The sequence below is a fragment of the Xenopus laevis genome, chromosome 9_10S (genome assembly GCF_017654675.1).
Source record: "Xenopus laevis strain J_2021 chromosome 9_10S, Xenopus_laevis_v10.1, whole genome shotgun sequence".
Lineage (NCBI taxonomy): Eukaryota > Metazoa > Chordata > Amphibia > Anura > Pipidae > Xenopus > Xenopus laevis.
The window spans coordinates 105,294,728-105,313,073 of NC_054388.1; the positions used below are offsets into that span (position 1 = coordinate 105,294,728).

The 18,346-nt window shown below is 41.5% G+C and overlaps 1 protein-coding gene across 4 annotated transcripts; it reads right to left on the reverse strand.

Moving 5' to 3' along the window:
• Window positions 1–688: 688 nt before the first annotated feature.
• hagh.S (hydroxyacylglutathione hydrolase S homeolog) lies at window positions 689–18,235 on the reverse strand. Of its 4 annotated transcripts, none has more exons than XM_018239304.2 (9): window positions 18,069–18,235; window positions 10,948–11,135; window positions 10,724–10,788; window positions 9,489–9,606; window positions 6,968–7,076; window positions 5,309–5,412; window positions 4,933–5,034; window positions 4,296–4,375; window positions 689–1,428 (listed from the first exon to the last, which is right to left on the reverse strand). In XM_018239304.2, exons 1-9 carry the CDS (start codon window positions 18,133–18,135, stop codon window positions 1,329–1,331), a joined length of 933 nt encoding a protein of 310 aa, XP_018094793.1. In that variant the 5' UTR covers window positions 18,136–18,235; the 3' UTR covers window positions 689–1,328. The 4 variants fall into 4 exon arrangements, with proteins under 4 accessions (XP_018094793.1, XP_018094795.1, XP_018094794.1 ...); XM_018239306.2 differs by lacking the exon at window positions 18,069–18,235 and adding an exon at window positions 15,048–15,072; XM_018239305.2 differs by lacking the exon at window positions 18,069–18,235 and adding an exon at window positions 13,132–13,414.
• Between the last annotated feature and the right edge of the window lie 111 nt (window positions 18,236–18,346).

Genomic DNA, 18,346 nt, shown 5'->3' on the forward strand with positions numbered 1-18,346 from the left:
GGCGGCTATATGGTGCCATAGAAAGTCAGTATATAGTGGGCTGGTGGGAGCTGTTTGGGCCTCTGTGTACCTGAAATGCCAGGGCCTATTTTAACTCTCAGTCCGGACCTGATTCCCAGGGTAAAGGTATGATAAATCTCGAATCTTGAATCGAGTTTACATTATTCCCATTTCAAATTAGTAAGTCTTGACCGAAAAAAAAACGATCTGAATTTCCTATTGAACCCTTAATAAATCTGCACCTTAGAGGCACATTTATCAAAGGTCGAATTTCGAATTCATGTGAGTTTTTTTTAAAACTCCCCTAAACACCCATAAATTCTAAATTTGACCAATCGAAATTTATTAATAAAATAGATTTTTTAAAACTAAATTAAATTGACCCGAAAACTCGAATTCGATTTGAATTTAAAAACTCGATTCCAGTTTTTTTCTCCAACAAACAAAAACTTGAATGTCTGCCCCAAATTGATCCCTGGACCTCTCCCATTGACTTAAATCGCAATTCGGCAGGTTTTAGGTGGCAAATAGTCAAAATCGAGTTCTTAAAGGGCCAGAGTATGATAAATCTTGAAAATCTAATTGAATTTGAAAAACTCAAATTTTAAAGTTTTATCCATAAAAAAAATCAGTATTTTCAATTCGACCCTTGATAAATCTGCCCCTTAATGTTAAATTTGTTCCTCGAAAGGGTTCAGTACAACTTGGTCACATGAACAACAAGCGTCAGCCAATTCAGTCCTGTATCAGGTGGAGCAAACTCGTGGTCATTTAGGTCAAGCTGAGCCGTGATTGGAAGGACATTACCGCAAGTAGCTCTCATGATGGTTTGGTCTGATTGATATAGAAGAAGTGTGCACTAAAGCTGCCATACGCACATTATTTGCTTGTTTGGGACTTGTCCAATATAACCAGCCTTTGGTGGGACCAATATTGCCGTGTGCTTAGCCCTTGGGGCAAAAATGGCACCACAGTGGCCTGTCTACTGGGATCCATGCAGACCAATCAGAAACTGACCTGTGCAGTCCCTCAATATCTGGATCCCCCCACCCACCCTGTATAATATCTGAGTCACTAAATGAGTATCACACAGGGAAGGAGAACAGTCTCACCAAATACACAGGCCAGGAATCTGCCCAGTTGGCCAACCGATGTTCTGCCAATGCTTTTGTACCTCAATAACAAAAGCAAAATAAATGTTCTAAAAGGGAGGATTATAACAAAATAATTAGTGCTAGAAAGGATCATCCTCCCACAAAATAATAAAGAGGGGGGGGGGGGAGCTGGTGTTGGAAACAGAAAAAGCATAAACAAATTCTGGGGGGGGTTCAGTCTTTTGGCACCTTGAAATTATCCTTTTCCTTACGGATTGCTCCCATTGTAGAGATGGGGTCTTGTTCCCTAGCGTGTTCCTGCACGGACTTCTCTCTGCAGGCACAAATACATACAGAATTATAAATCAAAAACACTGACAATAAGTCCCTTTACTAAAAGACCCCCCAAAAGGAGACTGCTTTATATACGTTATGTTTTAAGAGATGTGCTTAAATGCCAGTAAAGTGCAACCCAGGACTGCTGGAACTATAGCAGGGTGACTGTTACCCCAATGTTTCTATATATCTGTAACCTTGTTATGAGCTAAGGGGGCCCAGCCTGAAGGTAAATTAGCAGTTTTGGACTCCAGTCCTTAAGAGGGATATAAATGAGCTGGAGAGAGTGCAGAGACTAAGTGCAACTAAACTGGTTAGAGGGAGGGAAGACTTAAATTATGAGGGGAGACTGACAAGGTTGGGGTTGTTTTCTCTGGAAAAAAGGTGAGGGGCATGATTAGACTTTACAAGTACATTAGAGGACATTATAGACAAATAGCAGGGGATCGTTTTACCCATAAAGAGAATCACGTACCAGAGGCCTCCCCTTCAGACTAGAAGAAAAGAAGTTTCATTTAAAGGAACAGAGTAGGGGGTTCATCACAGTGAGGACAGTGAGGTTGGGGAATGCACTGCCGGGTGATGATTCAGTTAATGACTATAAGAGGGACTTGGATGATTTCTTGGACAGACATAATACAAAGGCTATTGGGATACTAAACTCTATAGTTAGTATAGATATGGGTGTATATAATTTATATGAAAGTAGGGAGGGATGTATGTATGGATGCTGGGTTTTCATTTGGAGGGGTTGAACTTGATGGAATTTGTCTTTTTTCAACTATATGTCCTTTTATAATATTCTTTAATGATATAGTGGCAACATACAACAGAGATACATAATTCACAACAGTCCTTTCATCAGTGGAGCTTACAATCTAAGGTCCTCATCACATACATTCATGCTCTAGTCAGTCTAATCAGGAGCCAATTACCATTCCTGTGTGGAAAGAAAACCAGAAGAAACCAGGAAGAAACAGACACTGAAAAAAACATCTTAACTCCTTGGAGATAATGGTCTGGATGGAAATCAACATAGAAACCCAGTGCTTCAACCCAACAATGCTAACCACCTAACTATTATGCGTGTCTTATCAATTGGCAGTTCCATTCAAATGCCATTCAAGGCATTTTTCTTCTATTATCTTACAGATTGGATTAGATCAGTGGTTCCTAAACTATGGGCAGGGGCCACCAGGACTCTTGAGGCAATGGGGAGCTAAAGGTCATTTAGGTTGAGTTTTGGGGAAAATGACTATTCACTCTTATAGATACATCTGAAAGCCCAACTTGAAGGTCAGTTAAGGTGAGATTTGGGGTGAATGCTTATTTGTGCCCTGGGTACCCCATGAACTATAGCAGGGTGACTGTTACCCCAATGTTTCTATATATCTGTAACCTTGTTATGAGCTAAGGGGGCCCAGCCTGAAGGCCAGTTAGGGGGAGATTTAGGGTGAGTGTTTATTTGTACCCTGGGTACCCCATGAACTATAGCAGGGTGACTGTTACCCCAATGTTTCTATATATCTGTAACCTTGTTATGAGCTAAGGGGGCCCAGCCTGAAGGCCAGTTAGGGGGAGATTTAGGGTGAGTGTTTATTTGTACCCTGGGTACCCCATGAACTATAGCAGGGTGACTGTTACCCCAATGTTTCTATATATCTGTAACCTTGTTATGAGCTAAGGGGGCCCAGCCTGAAGGCCAGTTAAGGGGAGCTTTGGGGTGAGTGCTTATTTGTGCCCTGGGTACCCCTGAAACTATAGCAGGGTGACTGTTACCCCAATGTTTCTCTATATCTGTAACCTTGTTATGAGCTAAGGGGGCCCAGCATGAAGACCAGTTAGTGGGAGATTTGGGGTGAGTGCTTATTTGTGCCCTGGGTACCCCTGGAACTATAGCAGGGTGACTGTTACCCCAATGTTTCTATATATCTGTAACCTTGTTATGAGCTAAGGGGGCCCAGTCTGAAGGTAAATTAGGAGGAGATTTGGGGTGAGTGCTTATTTGTGCCCTGGGTACCCCTGAAACTATAGCAGGGTGACTGTTACCCCAATGTTTCTCTATATCTGTAACCTTGTTATGAGCTAAGGGGGCCCAGCATGAAGACCAGTTAGTGGGAGATTTGGGGTGAGTGCTTATTTGTGCCCTGGGTACCCCTGGAACTATAGCAGGGTGACTGTTACCCCAATGTTTCTATATATCTGTAACCTTGTTATGAGCTAAGGGTGCCCAGCCTGAAGGCCAGTTAGGGTGAGATTTGGGGTGAGTGCTTATTTGTACCCTGGGTACCCCTGGAACTATAGCAGGGTGACTGTTACCCCAATGTTTCTATATATCTGTAACCTTGTTATGAGCTAAGGGGGCCCAGCCTGAAGGCCAGTTAGGGTGAGATTTGGGGTGAGTGCTTATTTGTACCCTGGGTACCCCTGGAACTATAGCAGAGTGACTGTTACCCCAATGTTTCTATATATCTATAACCTTATGAGCTAAGGGGACCCAGTCTGAAGGTCAGTTAGGGGGAGATTTGGGGCGAGTGCTTATTTGTGCCATAAGTACCCCTGGAACTATAGCAGGGTGACTGTTACCCCAATGTTTCTATATATCTGTAACCTTGTTATGAGCTAAGGGGGCCCAGTCTGAAGGCCAGTTAGGGGGAGATTGGGGTGAGTGTTTATTTGTGCCCTGGGTACCCCTGGAACTAAAGCAGGGTGACTGTTACCCCAATGTTTCTATATATCTGTAACCTTGTTATGAGCTAAGGGGGCCCAGCCTGAAGGTCAGTTAGGGGGAGATTTAGTAAAAGTGCTTATTTGTGCCCTGGATACCCCCAGAAAACGTGTGCCCTAAGAAACTCCTACACATACCTCACTCTCATAAAAGGATTAAATGTAAATTCTTCAGCAAGAGTAGAAGGGATAGTAGGTTCTCCGTTGTAGTAAGTCTCCTACAAATTAAAAAATACTTGTTGTTAAATGTGGAACCCCCCTAGGCCAATCCCATTGGGGTACTGGCCCTGCTGAAAAGCTCACTGCACCACATTAAGAGGGGGCAAACAATGACATGCAACAGATAATAGAATCCTATATAAAGGTATTTAAATATATATCATATTTGTATAAAACTGAAGCCTGTCTGTGCTTGTGTGACTGCAGGGCTGTGATTGGCTGTCCCCCACCTACTGTGCTTCTGGCAGGGACCATTAGGACACGCCCACCCCTCATTTGAAACACAGACAGGGACCAGAGAACATCTATAGGGAGCTCCAATAAAGGGGCTATTTTTAAAGATATTAATTTTTAGCACCATGTAAAAGCAACACCTTATATTACTTATAATTGCCTATACAATTAGGGTTTTTTCATTTATCCTGTATGTCTCCTTTAAAAATTCGGATTTTATAGTTAAACAAAACTCTAATTTTTCCAATTTTTGGCTTTTGGACTTAAGTAAATATCCCCCCCCCCCAGGTGTATGTATCTCTCTGTACTGAGCAGGACTTACCTTTGCCCAAGCCAACTTTTGTTTTATTGCCTCATTGTTTGGTTCCACGTGCCGAGCAAATTTGAGATTGTTGATGGTGTACTCGTGCCCGCAGTAGACTCGCTGCAGGAAACAGCACATGGAGCTTTATGGATCAGCTTTTATTTTGAAGACAAAGCTCAATTTAATAACAGGGATTCACATAAACAAGGGCCTAGGTTAGTTACAGCAATGCCTCCTGGGAATAAACACCTATTTCCAAAAAAATGTTCGATGCTTCCCAGCACTGTTGGGCAGATCTTTCCATATAACTTGAAGATGTATAGAAATGGAAGTTTCCATAGAATACGGAGATATCAAGCCAAACAGCATTATCCACAATATGAGAAGCATTTACCGTTTCAGGTGGGAGGCGGCCTAAGACCTCAATCAAAGCTGCGTACATCTCCTCTGCCGTCCCTTCGAAGAACTTCCCACACCCTGCCACAAAGAGGGTATCACCTGCCCAGAGAGGAGACACATGACACCATATATTACCTTGTTCTATGATCAATGCAATCAAGTTACGGGAACCAAAGAACCCTTGCATAGTACTGGCTTAATATTTCATGATGGTTATTATACTTCTTTTACCTTTTGTTAATGGAGCAGCTTGTTTATATAAACTATAGTAGTACTTATCTGTTATCTACTGTGTATCCTGTGCTTGAATGGCTGCCCCCATGGCTACACAACAGCTTGTTTATTTAAACTATAGTAGTACTTATCTGTTATCTACTGTGTATCCTGTGCTTGAATGGCTGCCCCCATGGCTACACAACAGCTTGTTTATTTAAACTATAGTAGTACTTATCTGTTATCTACTGTGTATCCTGTGCTTGAATGGCTGCCCCCATGGCTACACAGCAACTTGTTTATATAAACTATAGTAGTACTTATCTGTTATCTACTGTGTATCCTGTGCTTGAATGGCTGCCCCCATGGCTACACAGCAGCTTGTTTATATTAATTATAATAGCCTTTCTGGCGTTTTACCATTGCACAGCAACACTACATTATTTATTCATTACTTAAAAACACTTGTTTTTTGATGTTAATGTTCCTTTAAGGCGGCCATACTGTACATGGCCAGTCTGGTAGGTCTCAATAGGGAGTTGCGGCTCCTCTTTACTGGATCTGCCAACACAGATGAAGTGTGCATGCCAATTAGAATATGCCCCTGTACCACAGGCCTTAAAGGAACAGTTCAGTATAAAAATAAAAACTGGGTAAATAAACAGGCTGTGCAAAATAATAATGTATCTAATATAGTTAGTTAGCCAAAAATGTAATGTATAAAGGCTGGAGTGACTGGATGTCTAACATTATAGCCAGAACACTACTTCCTGCTTTTCAGCTCTCTTGCTTTCCTCTGATTGGTTACCAGTCAGTGACCAATCAGCATTGCATTTGAATCTGAGCTGAATGCGGAGGATCAACTGCAAACTCACTGAACAGTTATGTCCCATGTGGCCCCCCTTATAGTCACTGACTAACTCAGAGTTAGAGAGCTGAAAAGCAGGAAGTAGTGTTCTGGCTATTATGTTACACATCCAGTCACTCCAGCCTTTATACATTACATATTTGCCTAACTAACTATATTAGATAATTTTTTTATTTTGCACAGCCTATCTATTTACCCAGTGTTTATTTTTACACTGACCTGTTCCTTTAAGGGTGAGCAGAGTCAAGTACTGGAGATAGGCAAGTACTACAATAACCTTGATTTAACTAGAGAGCTGCTGAATCCATGATTCTGTCCAGATCTGAATAAATAAACTTAAGAGATCAAACTGGTTTAAAAAAGGCAATTCTTTTGGATCTTGCAGAAACAAAAAAACGTAAATCGTGTTTTGGATTCGGACAATTTGGATTTGTTATCTAGCCACTTAAAATAAAGAAGATCTAATCAACATGTATTTACTCATGATTCAAATCGGTCCCCTCCCCTCCCATTTCTTTCACTAAATTCCCAAAGCATTTGTACGAGTTCTTCTGAATTCCAGTGTTGCTTTACCTGTGAACACTGCGGGTGGCTCTGTGCTGTTTGGCTTTGTGACATAGTAGCAGATGTGCCCTGATGTGTGACAAGGGGTATAGAGACATTTCACATGGAGTGACCCCACCTAAACCGATACGAAACTTGACAATGTGAAAAAACATTACATTTAAAGATAAAACACATTTACATGGCGGCCTCATTAAAGGGAAACTGTCATGGGAAAAAAAATTATATTCAAAATGAATCAGTTAATAGTGCTGCTCCAGCAGAATTCTGCACTGAAATCCATTTCTCAAAAGAGCAAACAGATTTTTTTATATTCAATTTTGAAATCTGACATGGGGCTAGACATTTTGTCAATTTCCCAGATGCCCCAAGTCATGTGACTTGTGCTCTAATAAACTTCATTCACTCTTTACTGCTGTACTGCAAGTTGGAGTGATATCAAACCCTCCCTATTCCCCCCCAGCAGCCAAACTAAAGAAAAATGGGAAGGTAACCAGATAACAGCTCCCTAACACAAGATAACAGTTGCCTGGTAGATCTAAGAACAACACTCAATAGTAAAATCCAGGTCCCACTGAGACACATTCAGTTAAATTGAGAAGGAAAAACAGCAGCCTGCCAGAAAGCATTTCTCTCCTAAAGTGCAGGCACAAGTCACATGACCAGGGGCAGCTGGGAAATTGCAAAATGTCTAGCCCCATGTCAGATATAAAAAAATCTGTTTGCTCTTTTGAGAAATGGATTTCAGTGCAGAATTCTGCTGGAACAGCACTATTAACTGATTCATTTTGAAAAAAGAAATTTTTCCCATGACAGTATCCCTTTAACCTCACATAAAAGGAAACATTTTAATACTGGAGATGAAAAGGAAGCATAATGGCTATTTCCCTGGTACAGGTATGGGATCGGTTATCCAGAATGCTCGGGACCTGGGTTTTTCCAGATAACGGATCTTTCCGTAATTTAGATCTTCATACCTTAAGTCTACTGGAAAATCATGTAAACATGAAATAAATCCAATAGGCTGGTTTTGCTTCCAAAGGATTAATTAAGTACAAGCGACTATTACAGTGAAAAATTTAATAATTTTTAAAAATTTTGGATAAAATGGAGTCTATGGGATATGGCCTTGCCGTAATTCGGAGCTTTCTGGATAATGGATCTTTCCCTAATTTGGATATTCATGTCTTAAGTCTACTAGAAAATCATGTAAACATAAAATAAACCCAATAGGCTGTTTTTTATTCCAATAAGGATTAATTATATCTTCCTTTGGATCAAGTACAAGCGACTGTATTATTAAAGAGAAAAGGGAAATAATTTTTAAAATTTTGGATTATTTGGATAAAATGGAGTCTATGGGAGACGGCCTTTCCATAATTCGGAGGTTTCCGGATAACGGATCTTTCCCTAATTTGGATAGTCATGTCTAAAGTCTACTAAAAAATCATGTAAACATTAAATAAACCCAATAGGCTGGTTTTGCCTCCAATAAGGATTAATTATATCTTAGTTGGAATCAAGTACAAGCTACTGTTTTATTATTACACAGAAAAAGGAAATTCTGAGCTTTCTGGATAACAGATCTTTCTCTAATTTGGATATTGAAGTCTTAAATCTACTAAAAAATTATGTAAACATTAAATAAACCCAACAGGCTGGTTTTGCCTCCAATAAGGATTAATTATATCTTAGTTGGAATCAAGTACAAGCTACTGTTTTATTATTACACAGAAAAAGGAAATTCTGAGCTTTCTGGATAACAGATCTTTCTCTAATTTGGATATTGAAGTCTTAAATCTACTAAAAAATTATGTAAACATTAAATAAACCCAACAGGCTGGTTCTGCTTCCAATAAGGATTAATTATATCTTAGTTGGAATCAAGTACAAGCGACTGTTTCATTATTACAGAGAAAAAGGAAATCCTTTTTAAAAATTATTTGGATAAAATGGAGTCTATGGGAGATGGCCTTTCCGTAATTCGGAGCTTTCTGGATAACGGGTTTCCGGATAACGGATCCCATACCTGTATAAAAGTCTAACAGTGCATCACTGTGTACTACAGTAGACAAGGCATAGGCTCCTTATGAACTTGACCTAATCGGACACCTTCGATTTCTCATACACACGACCAATTTACCGCTGGCAGCGCTGGAAAACGTATCCATAGTGGTTTCAAAGTAGTGGGGAGTGCCAAAAACTTAGTTTTTGGCACTCCCACTACTTTGAAACCACTATGTTTGTTTAAATAAAGCCAGACATTGATATTATTCCTACCGTCTCCCGTGGATACGTTTTCCAGCGCTGCCAGCGGTAAATTGGTCGTGTGTATGTGAATGCTCGGCTGAGTGTTGCCGGGATCCCGCGATAGCTGCGGAGGACGTGGGAGAGTGGAAGGAGTGGGGAGAGCTCCGCCATCGATTTCTCTTTTCTAATAGTGACCTTCGATTTCTCAACTGTCCTTCTCAGCAATGAGCAGATTATTAACGACCCCTAAAACTGGACCCAGTGGAGCCATCAAGCTTACCTGGAACGTGGTTAGATGGGATACTTTCCGTGTTAGTGCCCCAACTCTGCTGTCCCCTCCGTATACTTTTAACCCAGACACCATCTTCACAAGTTTCACATTTCCACCAGCGTGATCCCTATGGAATAATGTTGCACCTATTGTGATTACTATGTATCCCCAACAATGCTCCTTGTATTAGGGAAGCCCCGCTGAAGGCTTTAGAGTGTGGTATGTGCTCAAAATATTTTGTTTTATTTAAACACTAGCCTTCATAAGGGACGGCACGTTATTCCAACGGAGAAGGTCAAGGCTACTCCAACTGATCGACTCAATCTGTATCAGTGTTAAAGGAATTGTTCAGTATAAAAATAAAAACTGGGTAAATAGATAGTCTGTGCAAAATAAAAAAGGTATCTAATATAGTTAGTTAGCCAAAAATGTAATGTATAAAGGCTGGAGTGACTGGATGTGTAACATAATAGCCAGAACACTACTTCCTGCTTTTCAGCTCACTTGGTTTCCACTGATTGGTTACCAGTGAGTTGTGGGAGGGCCATTTGGGTAAAAACTGTTGCTTTTGAATCTGAGCTGAATGCTGAGGATCAATTACAAACTCACTGAACAGTTATGTCCCATGTGGCCCCCCTTATAGTCACTGACTAACTCAGAGTTAGAGAGCTGAAAAGCAGGAAGTAGTGTTCTGGCTATTATGTTACACATCCAGTCACTCCAGCCTTTATACATTACATTTTTGGCTAACTAACTATATTAGATACATTTTTTATTTTGCACATACCATCTATTTACCCAGTTTTTATTTTTACACTGAACTGTTCCTTTAAAGCAGTGATCCCCAACCAGTAGCTCGTGAGCAACATGTTGCTCTCCAACCCCTTGGATGTTGCTCCCAGTGTCCTCAAAGTAGGCGATTATTTTTGATTTCCTGGCTTGGAAGTAAGTTTTAATTGCATAAAAACTAAGTATAGTACCAAGTAGAGCCTCTTGTAGGCTGCCAGTCCACATAGGAGCTACCAAATAGCCAATCACAGCCCTTATTTGGCATCCCAAGGGACTTTTTTATGCTTGTGTTGCTCCCCAACTCTTTTTACATTTGAATGTGGCTTGTGGGTAAAAAAGGTTGGGGATCCCTGCTTTAAAGGAAGCCTGTACAATCTAAAGACAGTCTTTACAGTCTTAAGAGTTCTAAGAAGCAGTCAATATAAAATATAGATTAAAAAAAAATGGCTGCCTACCAGTGGTGGTGTGTGGTGAGGACAGTGGTCAGTTTAACTCCATGTTTCTTCACTGCATCCACAACCTGATGGGGGAGAAAAAAACCTGATAAATCTTTTGCAAAATTTCAGGTGCAAAGTATCCAGCCCTTCCCCAAGTTGGGTTAGTCTCCCAGTTCCCATCAACCTCTGCAAGTTATTGGGGAATTCTTGTATTTATACAGGATTTTGGGTTGAAGGTTCACCTTTTGGGGCTGCACGGGATCCACAATAGCTGCCTCTTTGCTCTCCTCGTCGATGAGCAGGTACATGTAGTTGTCGGTGAGGGCCGGAAGCAGCTCGATCTTCATGGTGGACTGAGCGACCACTTTGGAGTTTCTGAGCTCGAAGGGCGTTTGATTCTGCAGGGCACTGTTCCCTAAATAGGCTGAGCCTGTAAAAAGGAAAAACAAAAAGTAATGGTAAATCGCTTTTTAAAAATTAAACTATAATGTGAATTGAAGCAACATTTCCCCAGATGGATGAACCGGATTAATAATACTTTGCTCAACTTCCCACGTGGTAGGGTTGTAAAGGAACAATAAGTGGTTAAAGGTAAAGGAAAGCTACTGAAGCAGTTTATTGCCAATAGATTAGCCACAATAGTGCAAGCTATAACACTATATCTATTCTGCAGAATGCTTTACCATACCTGAGTAACAGCTCTAGAAGATCTTTGTTTAGGATAGCAGCTGCCATATTAGCTTGGTGTGACATCACTTCCTGTCTGAGTCACTCCCTGCTCACTCATAGCTCTTAGCTCAGATTACAGCAGGGAGGGAGAGAGAAGCAAACCGAGCATGCTCAAGCCCGGGAGGTTTAAGCTGAAAACAGAAAGTCTGATACAGAAGCCCATGAGTACACAACAGAAGGAAAGAAATGTGGTGTTTCTTTTGACAGAGGACTCAGAGCAGCATTACTTTGAGGGTTTACTGGTGTATTTATATAGACCTTTCTGATAAAGCTTATTTAGTTTTCACCTAGCCTTCTCCTTTAACACTGACCAGACCTTATTTCCTGAGAACCTGGAGAGACCTGGAACCCCCTATGACTGGACGAGGGCACAATGAAAATGACAATATTATATTATTACTATATAATAAGTGTCTTTTAATAGGAGATCTGTAAGGTAACATTCTGTGCCAGCTGCTATTAGAGACCTATAGGGGGACCTATATGCCATTCACATTGCACTTCAATTATTAAGTATAGCCAGTGTGTCACCTTTGGAAAAAGAACATCAGGTATCATCATCAGGTATGGGTTTTCCCAACATCAACTGTCACACCACACGCTTGCTGTCTCATTATGCTCCTCTAAATGCTGTCCCTCCAGTCTCTATTAGGCTTCCACAGACTCCTTTATAGGACTTTGGCTTAAAAGACCCAGTCCTACTCCCTTCATTCCCAGAATGTAAGGCTACCTTATATTATTCCTGAGGACTCTGCCCTTATTGTAGATCCACATTACCCTGCTGATCAGTATTCTGCCTGCCTCATTCCAGTTTGTCCTGCTTGTCCCCAAATTAGAGCAAAACCAGTCCTTCCTGTTACCTCTACCAGTCCTACCTGTTCCCTCTATCAGTCTTACCTGTTCCCTCTATCAGTCTTACCTGTCTGATCTGTTACCCGTTAGCTGCTTTATCCCTAGTCCTTGCTAGATCTATGGTCAATGGTCCTTACAGTCCAATCATGCCCTCCTGCCATTGGCCAACTCAGTCAGTCCTAGCTCGGGGCTTTGAATGTAAAATTGTATAAACGCACAAACAATGGTGTATGAACAAAATATCATAAATCCAAAATAAAAATAAAAAATATAGGTTATAAAAGTGTCTGGACAACCTCCAGTCCAAGGGTTGCCAATCACTTTTTGCAGTGTATGGAAAATTCAAAATAGGGAGAGACCCACTACTAGTAAAGCAGTAGCCCAAGTATTAGCCAGTTAAAAAGACTTTATTAGGACATACATAAGCCTATCGCGTTTCATGCTTGAACTGGCACTTACTCGTAGGCTCTATACTATAGCCCATTCAGGCATGAAAAGCGTTAGGCTTATATATGTCCTAATAAAGTCTTTTTAACTCAATAATACCTGGGCTACTGCTTCACTAATAGTGGGTCTCTCGCTATTTTGAATTTTCCATACACAGCAAAATGTTATAAACACTTCTTCCTATGGAGGATTGATATCGATTGTACCATCAACCCAGGGTCATTGGGGTAACGAGCCCAGGACCACGTCTGCTAATTAGGATTCTTTCTTTCACTGATGGTGGCTAACTGTCAGTATATACGTTTCTAATGGTGATATTACCATCATAATGTAACCTTGTAGTGCTACTTTGCCTATAGTTTGTTCATGTTTATCTTTAAGCAAATAGCAATACTTACAGATGACTTAGAAAGTATCCCTGGGGCATATGCTGACTTGCACGCGCTAGTGGTTCCGTAACGCGAAGCTGCGGTCGATATTAATCTATGTAAGGCAAGACGGTGTTGTTTTCAAACAAATATCATGTAAGTGGCAGGCAGCATTCGCTACGAGATCCCCTCACCTGAGCTGGTTTTTCCACTGACTTGGCATTTGTAAAGGGACTGTACCACACCTTCTTATCCCAACACTTTGTATAGTAAAGGGAAGCTCAGGTGACAACCCTGACTGCATCACAATGTTACTAATAGGCAGGTTCCTGCAGGGAATCACATTTATCACTCGCACTGCCCTTATAAGCTGAATGACCCTGGCCAAAAAAAAAGTGCACTCAAATAATCTCCCCCCTCCGACCCAATCATCCTATTCCTCCATATCTACTGATCCGTTCCGAGCAGAAAACAACAACACTGGGAAGCGGGTTACTGATTAATATGTTTTACGCAGACACAGTTACCAGCAGTTCAATCACAAGTTGCACAACTGACTGCCAAGGGCACATTCTGAACAACAATCTATAAATGAGAGCAATTCATCTGACATATCATCATCTTCTTAAAGAATTGTGCATATGGGAATGTCCCAAAGATACAAGGGACAACGTGTTGTATCTACCGCACTCCTGCAGTTCACTTGCAATGGCAATATATCTTAAGAGTCCACACAGTCAATGGTTCAAATGAACATTTCTGAAATATATAGTAGAAAAATGCTTCTAGCATATAATATACAAAATGGTTACATATAGTAGAAAAAGCCAATTGTCAGTGAGTAACTTTTTCTACTATATGTAACCATTTTGTATATTATATACCAGAAATATTTTTGGAAATACTTTTATTACCAGATATGGACTTTGCACTGTGTTTGCTGGACTTTTTGGAACTCACTGATGTATTGAATCATGGGTGAAGAGGCGGGGTTATGGGAATAAAGGTGACTGTTGCACCTGAGATTGAAACCTGATGAAGGGAGGGAGGATGTACCCCCCCAAAGGTAGGTTGTACCCCGAAACATTGATACTGTTGGCGATATAATAAAAGGGGCATTTACCAAAAACTGCAGATAATTGTGTGGAGCAGAAAGGAAGATGCAAGGAAGCAGAAAGGAAGATACGGGGAAGCAGAAAGGAAGATACAAGGGAGCAGAAAGGAAGATACAAGGAAGCAGTAAGATATAAGGGAGCAGAAAGGAAGATACGGGGAAGCAGAAAGATACGGGGAAGCAGAAAGGAAGATACGGGGAAGCAGAAAGGAAGTTACGGGGAAGCAGAAAGGAAGTTACGGGGAAGCAGAAAGGAAGTTACGGGGAAGCAGAAAGGAAGTTACGGGGAAGCAGAGAGATACAAGGGAGCAGAAAAGAAGGTAAAATTAAGCAAAAAGGAAGAAACAAGGAAGCAGAAAGGAAGATACAAAGAAGCAGAAAGGAAGATACAAGGAAGCAGAAAGATACAGGGAAGCAGAAAGGAAGATACGGGGAAGCAGAAAGATACAAAGGAGCAGAAAAGGTAAAATGAAGCAGAAGGAAAAAAGGGGAAGCAGAAAGATACAAGGGAGCAGAAAGGATGATACAGGGAAGCAGAAAGATACAAGGGAAGCAGAAAGGAAGATACAAGGAAGCAGACCCTGCAGTCCCAGGGGTGCCCATGAGTTTAGCCCAGCAAGGCCTTAATTAATGAGACATTTCAATATATATTGCCAGAATAGGACGACTTACAAATATTTTGGGGCCCTAAATTGAATTTGCTCTGGAGCCCAGTCTAGTGATGCCAGTGGTGCACAATGCAATAAATCTCTGAACCCACCCAGAGCAATTTGCTTGTGGGGACTTGCAAAAATGTCACATGGGTCACATCTCATTGAAATAAGAAACTTACCAAATATAAACAACTCTGATATAATGAATTTGTTCTTCCTGTTGTAGGGATTTCAGGTAGCAGGATGTTGGTCTCCTGGGGCAGACCGGTCTCACTTTTGCTCAGACACCCACAAAGCAACACAATTCCCGAAAATAGGGTACAACTGACTCGCAGTCAGTTTTATTCAGAAGGAAAAACACAACAGAAAATAACAAAACCTAGGCCATCTTGGCGCTATCTAATACAGAGAATCAACCCTCTCTATAAAGGGGAAGGCCTAGAGCCCAGCCCTTCCAAAGAAAATACAGTTTTGTTGAAAAACTCACAAAAGTTCTCTCATGTGTTTGAAGCTCCTGCTTCCCCCAGGCACAGCCAGACAGACTCTCTCACTGAAAGCCTCTATTAGCAGGGATCAGCCCCTCCTGCACACCTGCATGCTAATTAAGCAACTACCTGGCTGATGAGCTGCAAAACTCTGGTCAGCATATAGAACACAGAATGGAGGGCCCACCCTACTCTCCCTCCATTCGCTCCAGGGATCCCTTATCCAGCTTTCCCAAGCCAGCAAACTAAATGTAGCATTTAGCTGCTACAATACAACTTTTCCTTGGAGCTAATGCATATACCGTTTCATTATTGGTGAAATATACACACCATCAACTACCTGCCCAGCACTTCTCTCACACTGTGATAAAGCTCATATTAAAGAGGTGGTTCACCTCTAAGGTAACTTAGTATGTTATAGGATGGCTAATTCTAAGAAATGTTTCAATTGGTTTTCATAGCACAGCTCCACTGACCTCTTAGGCTCAAATCCATAAGGAAAACCCAAAGCCAAAGGGCAAGCAGAACATAACAGAAGGAATGGTAACTATCTTACAGATAATACAACCAGTCAGCACAAATGGATCTAAATACAGGTATGGGACCCGTTATACAGAATGCTTGGGACCTGGGGCTTTCCGGATAAGGGATGTTTCTGTAATTTGGATCTTCATACCATAAGTCTACTAGAAAATCATATAAACATTAAATAAACCCAATAGGCTGGTTTTGCTTCCAATAAGGATTAATTATAACTTAGTTGGGATCAAGTACAAGATTCTGTTTTATTATTACAGAAAAAAAGGAAATCGTTTTTCAAAAATTTGGATTATTTGAATAAAATGGAGTCTATGGGAGCCGGCCTTTCCGTTATTCGGAGCATTCTGAATAATGGGTTTCCAGATAACGGATCGCATACTTGTAATGGCGTTCCTGACTTGTTCCCAATCCCCTCTTCCCCAGCCGCTCTCTTACCGCCGAGGAAGTAGACGCAAGTCGGGGTGGGACGTGGGCAGAGTTGGGGCGGGAGGATGGGGATAGGAGTGTGCCGGGCCCCTCTGAAGTTTTTTTCTTTTTGCAGGGGGGCCCAGCACACTGTAGTTACGCCACTGTCCAGCCGAAACCTTTACATGCATGGTCAGTTGTCTGACTGACCTTTCCCAGAATGATTACATTCATCTCTCTATACAGGGCAGACCCTGTGGCTGCAGGGGGGCCCATGATGTATAGGGGCCACATGAGGCCCTAATTTATATATAATATCAATAAATATTGGTAAAACAGGTCAATTTCTAGGCATTTTGGGGTCCTGAAAAACAATTTGCTGTTGGGCCCAGTAATATCTAGTTACACCACTACCAGGGTCAGTCACATGCTGCAGCCACCCAAGCAACTAACTCATAGGAGTGAAATAGACCCCATAGCCGGGCCTAAATAGTAATACTTGGAGCTGCTATTCCTGCAGCGCTGAATGGGGGGTTGGATACGATACCGACGCAACTATGGGGATCATTGCTTGAATTCTCTTCCTCCGACTGGTTTCAAAAGCAAGAGGAGGTACTATTTAAAGGGACAGTAACCCCAAAAGATAGAATGGCTTCATCCATATGCATGCAATATACAGTAACCATGCAACTGTACACCATGGGATTTAAAGGAAAAAGATACCCCTGAACAATTGTCCCAATAAAAAGATACTGCATAAAACAGCTCCTACGTAAAACCCTGCTTTGTGTAAATAAACCATTTTTTTTTTTTAATAATATGGTTTTTAGTAGTACTGTATGTGCCATTGGGTAATCCTAAATAGAAAATTGCCATTTTAAAAATAAGGGCCGCCCCCTGGGATCCTATGACTCACGCTGCACACAAACAAACCAAACACGTTTTGAACGATTTTACTTCGATGTGTAAAGACTTCGAAAAAGGGTCTAGAAGGTCCCCCATAGGCTAACATAGCACTTCGGCAGGTTTAATTTGGCGAAGTATTGAAGTCGAAGTTTTTTTTAAAGAGACAGTACTTCGATTATCGAATGGTCGAATATTCAAACGATTTTACTTCGAATCGAAGTCGTAGTAGCCTATTCGATGATCGAAGTATCCAAAAAATTACTTTGAAATTCTAATCGAAATTTAACTCGAACCTTAGTAAATCTGCCCCTAAATGTTAATGTGAAGGTGAACTACCCCTTTAATATGCCACTTCATTTGATATAACCTGTTGGTTACGTTTCTGCGGATGTAGTTTCCTTTAAATAGGGTTTTTGCAGTACTTTAACAGGCGCTTGTCTGAGCAAACATACAATGAAGACCAACTGAAAAGTCGCACAACAGCAAAAGTGAGCAAGGGCCCAATGCAGCTACAGCTACTGGATTTGATGCATCTGTTTATGTATATGTCAGTGCAATCTCTCTCTCTCTTTTCCACACCCTGGTAACTAGGTCCCAAAGTAAACTGAGTGTCAGCTCTGCTGCCTAATGAGAGGCACCTGCACAAAGTCACAGGGAATGGAATTAATTTCATTCTGCAAATAGTTTGTAGGTGCGGTTTGCCTTTAAATGCGCTGTTGCAGCAGAACTACACCTCCCAGCATTGCATGACAGCTAAAGCAGGTGGAGGAGGGGAAGTAGCGCAAAAGCAGCAGCAGCAGGAGGGCAGTCAGTGTCTTATATAAGAAGGGAAGGGGGTTGCTTCTTGCCCTAGTAGCCACATACCGACTCTGTAACCAGCCGCAGCACCCAGTGCGCACCTCAGACTTCTCCTGCACCCAAACAGCATCATCCTGAGGAGGCGGGCTGCACGTTAGCCAATTGGAAACGCTTCTCTTTGCGAGCAGGTTTGCCCACGTGCGTGGGTTTTTGTCCGTCTCGCCTTTCCAGAGGCAGCCAATCAGCAGCAAGTAGTGGCACGTGTGATAACCACGCTGACGTCTACCGGAACCAACCAACCAATCAAAGCGCCAAACGCCTTACAGATGCCGGAAGCGCTAATA

Bases quoted from the DNA above. Each gene is read 5' to 3' on its own strand.
- hagh.S (XM_018239304.2), bottom strand. From the start codon at position 18,135: ATGATGCTGTTTGGGTGCAGGAGAAGTCTGAGGTGCGCACTGGGTGCT. The intron at 5,413-6,967 runs GTAAAGCAACAC...CTCTCTGGGCAG, and splicing joins GCCACCCGCAGTGTTCACAG to GTGATACCCTCTTTGTGGCA. The intron at 4,376-4,932 runs GTAAGTCCTGCT...TTTAATTTGTAG, and splicing joins AAAAGTTGGCTTGGGCAAAG to GAGACTTACTACAACGGAGA.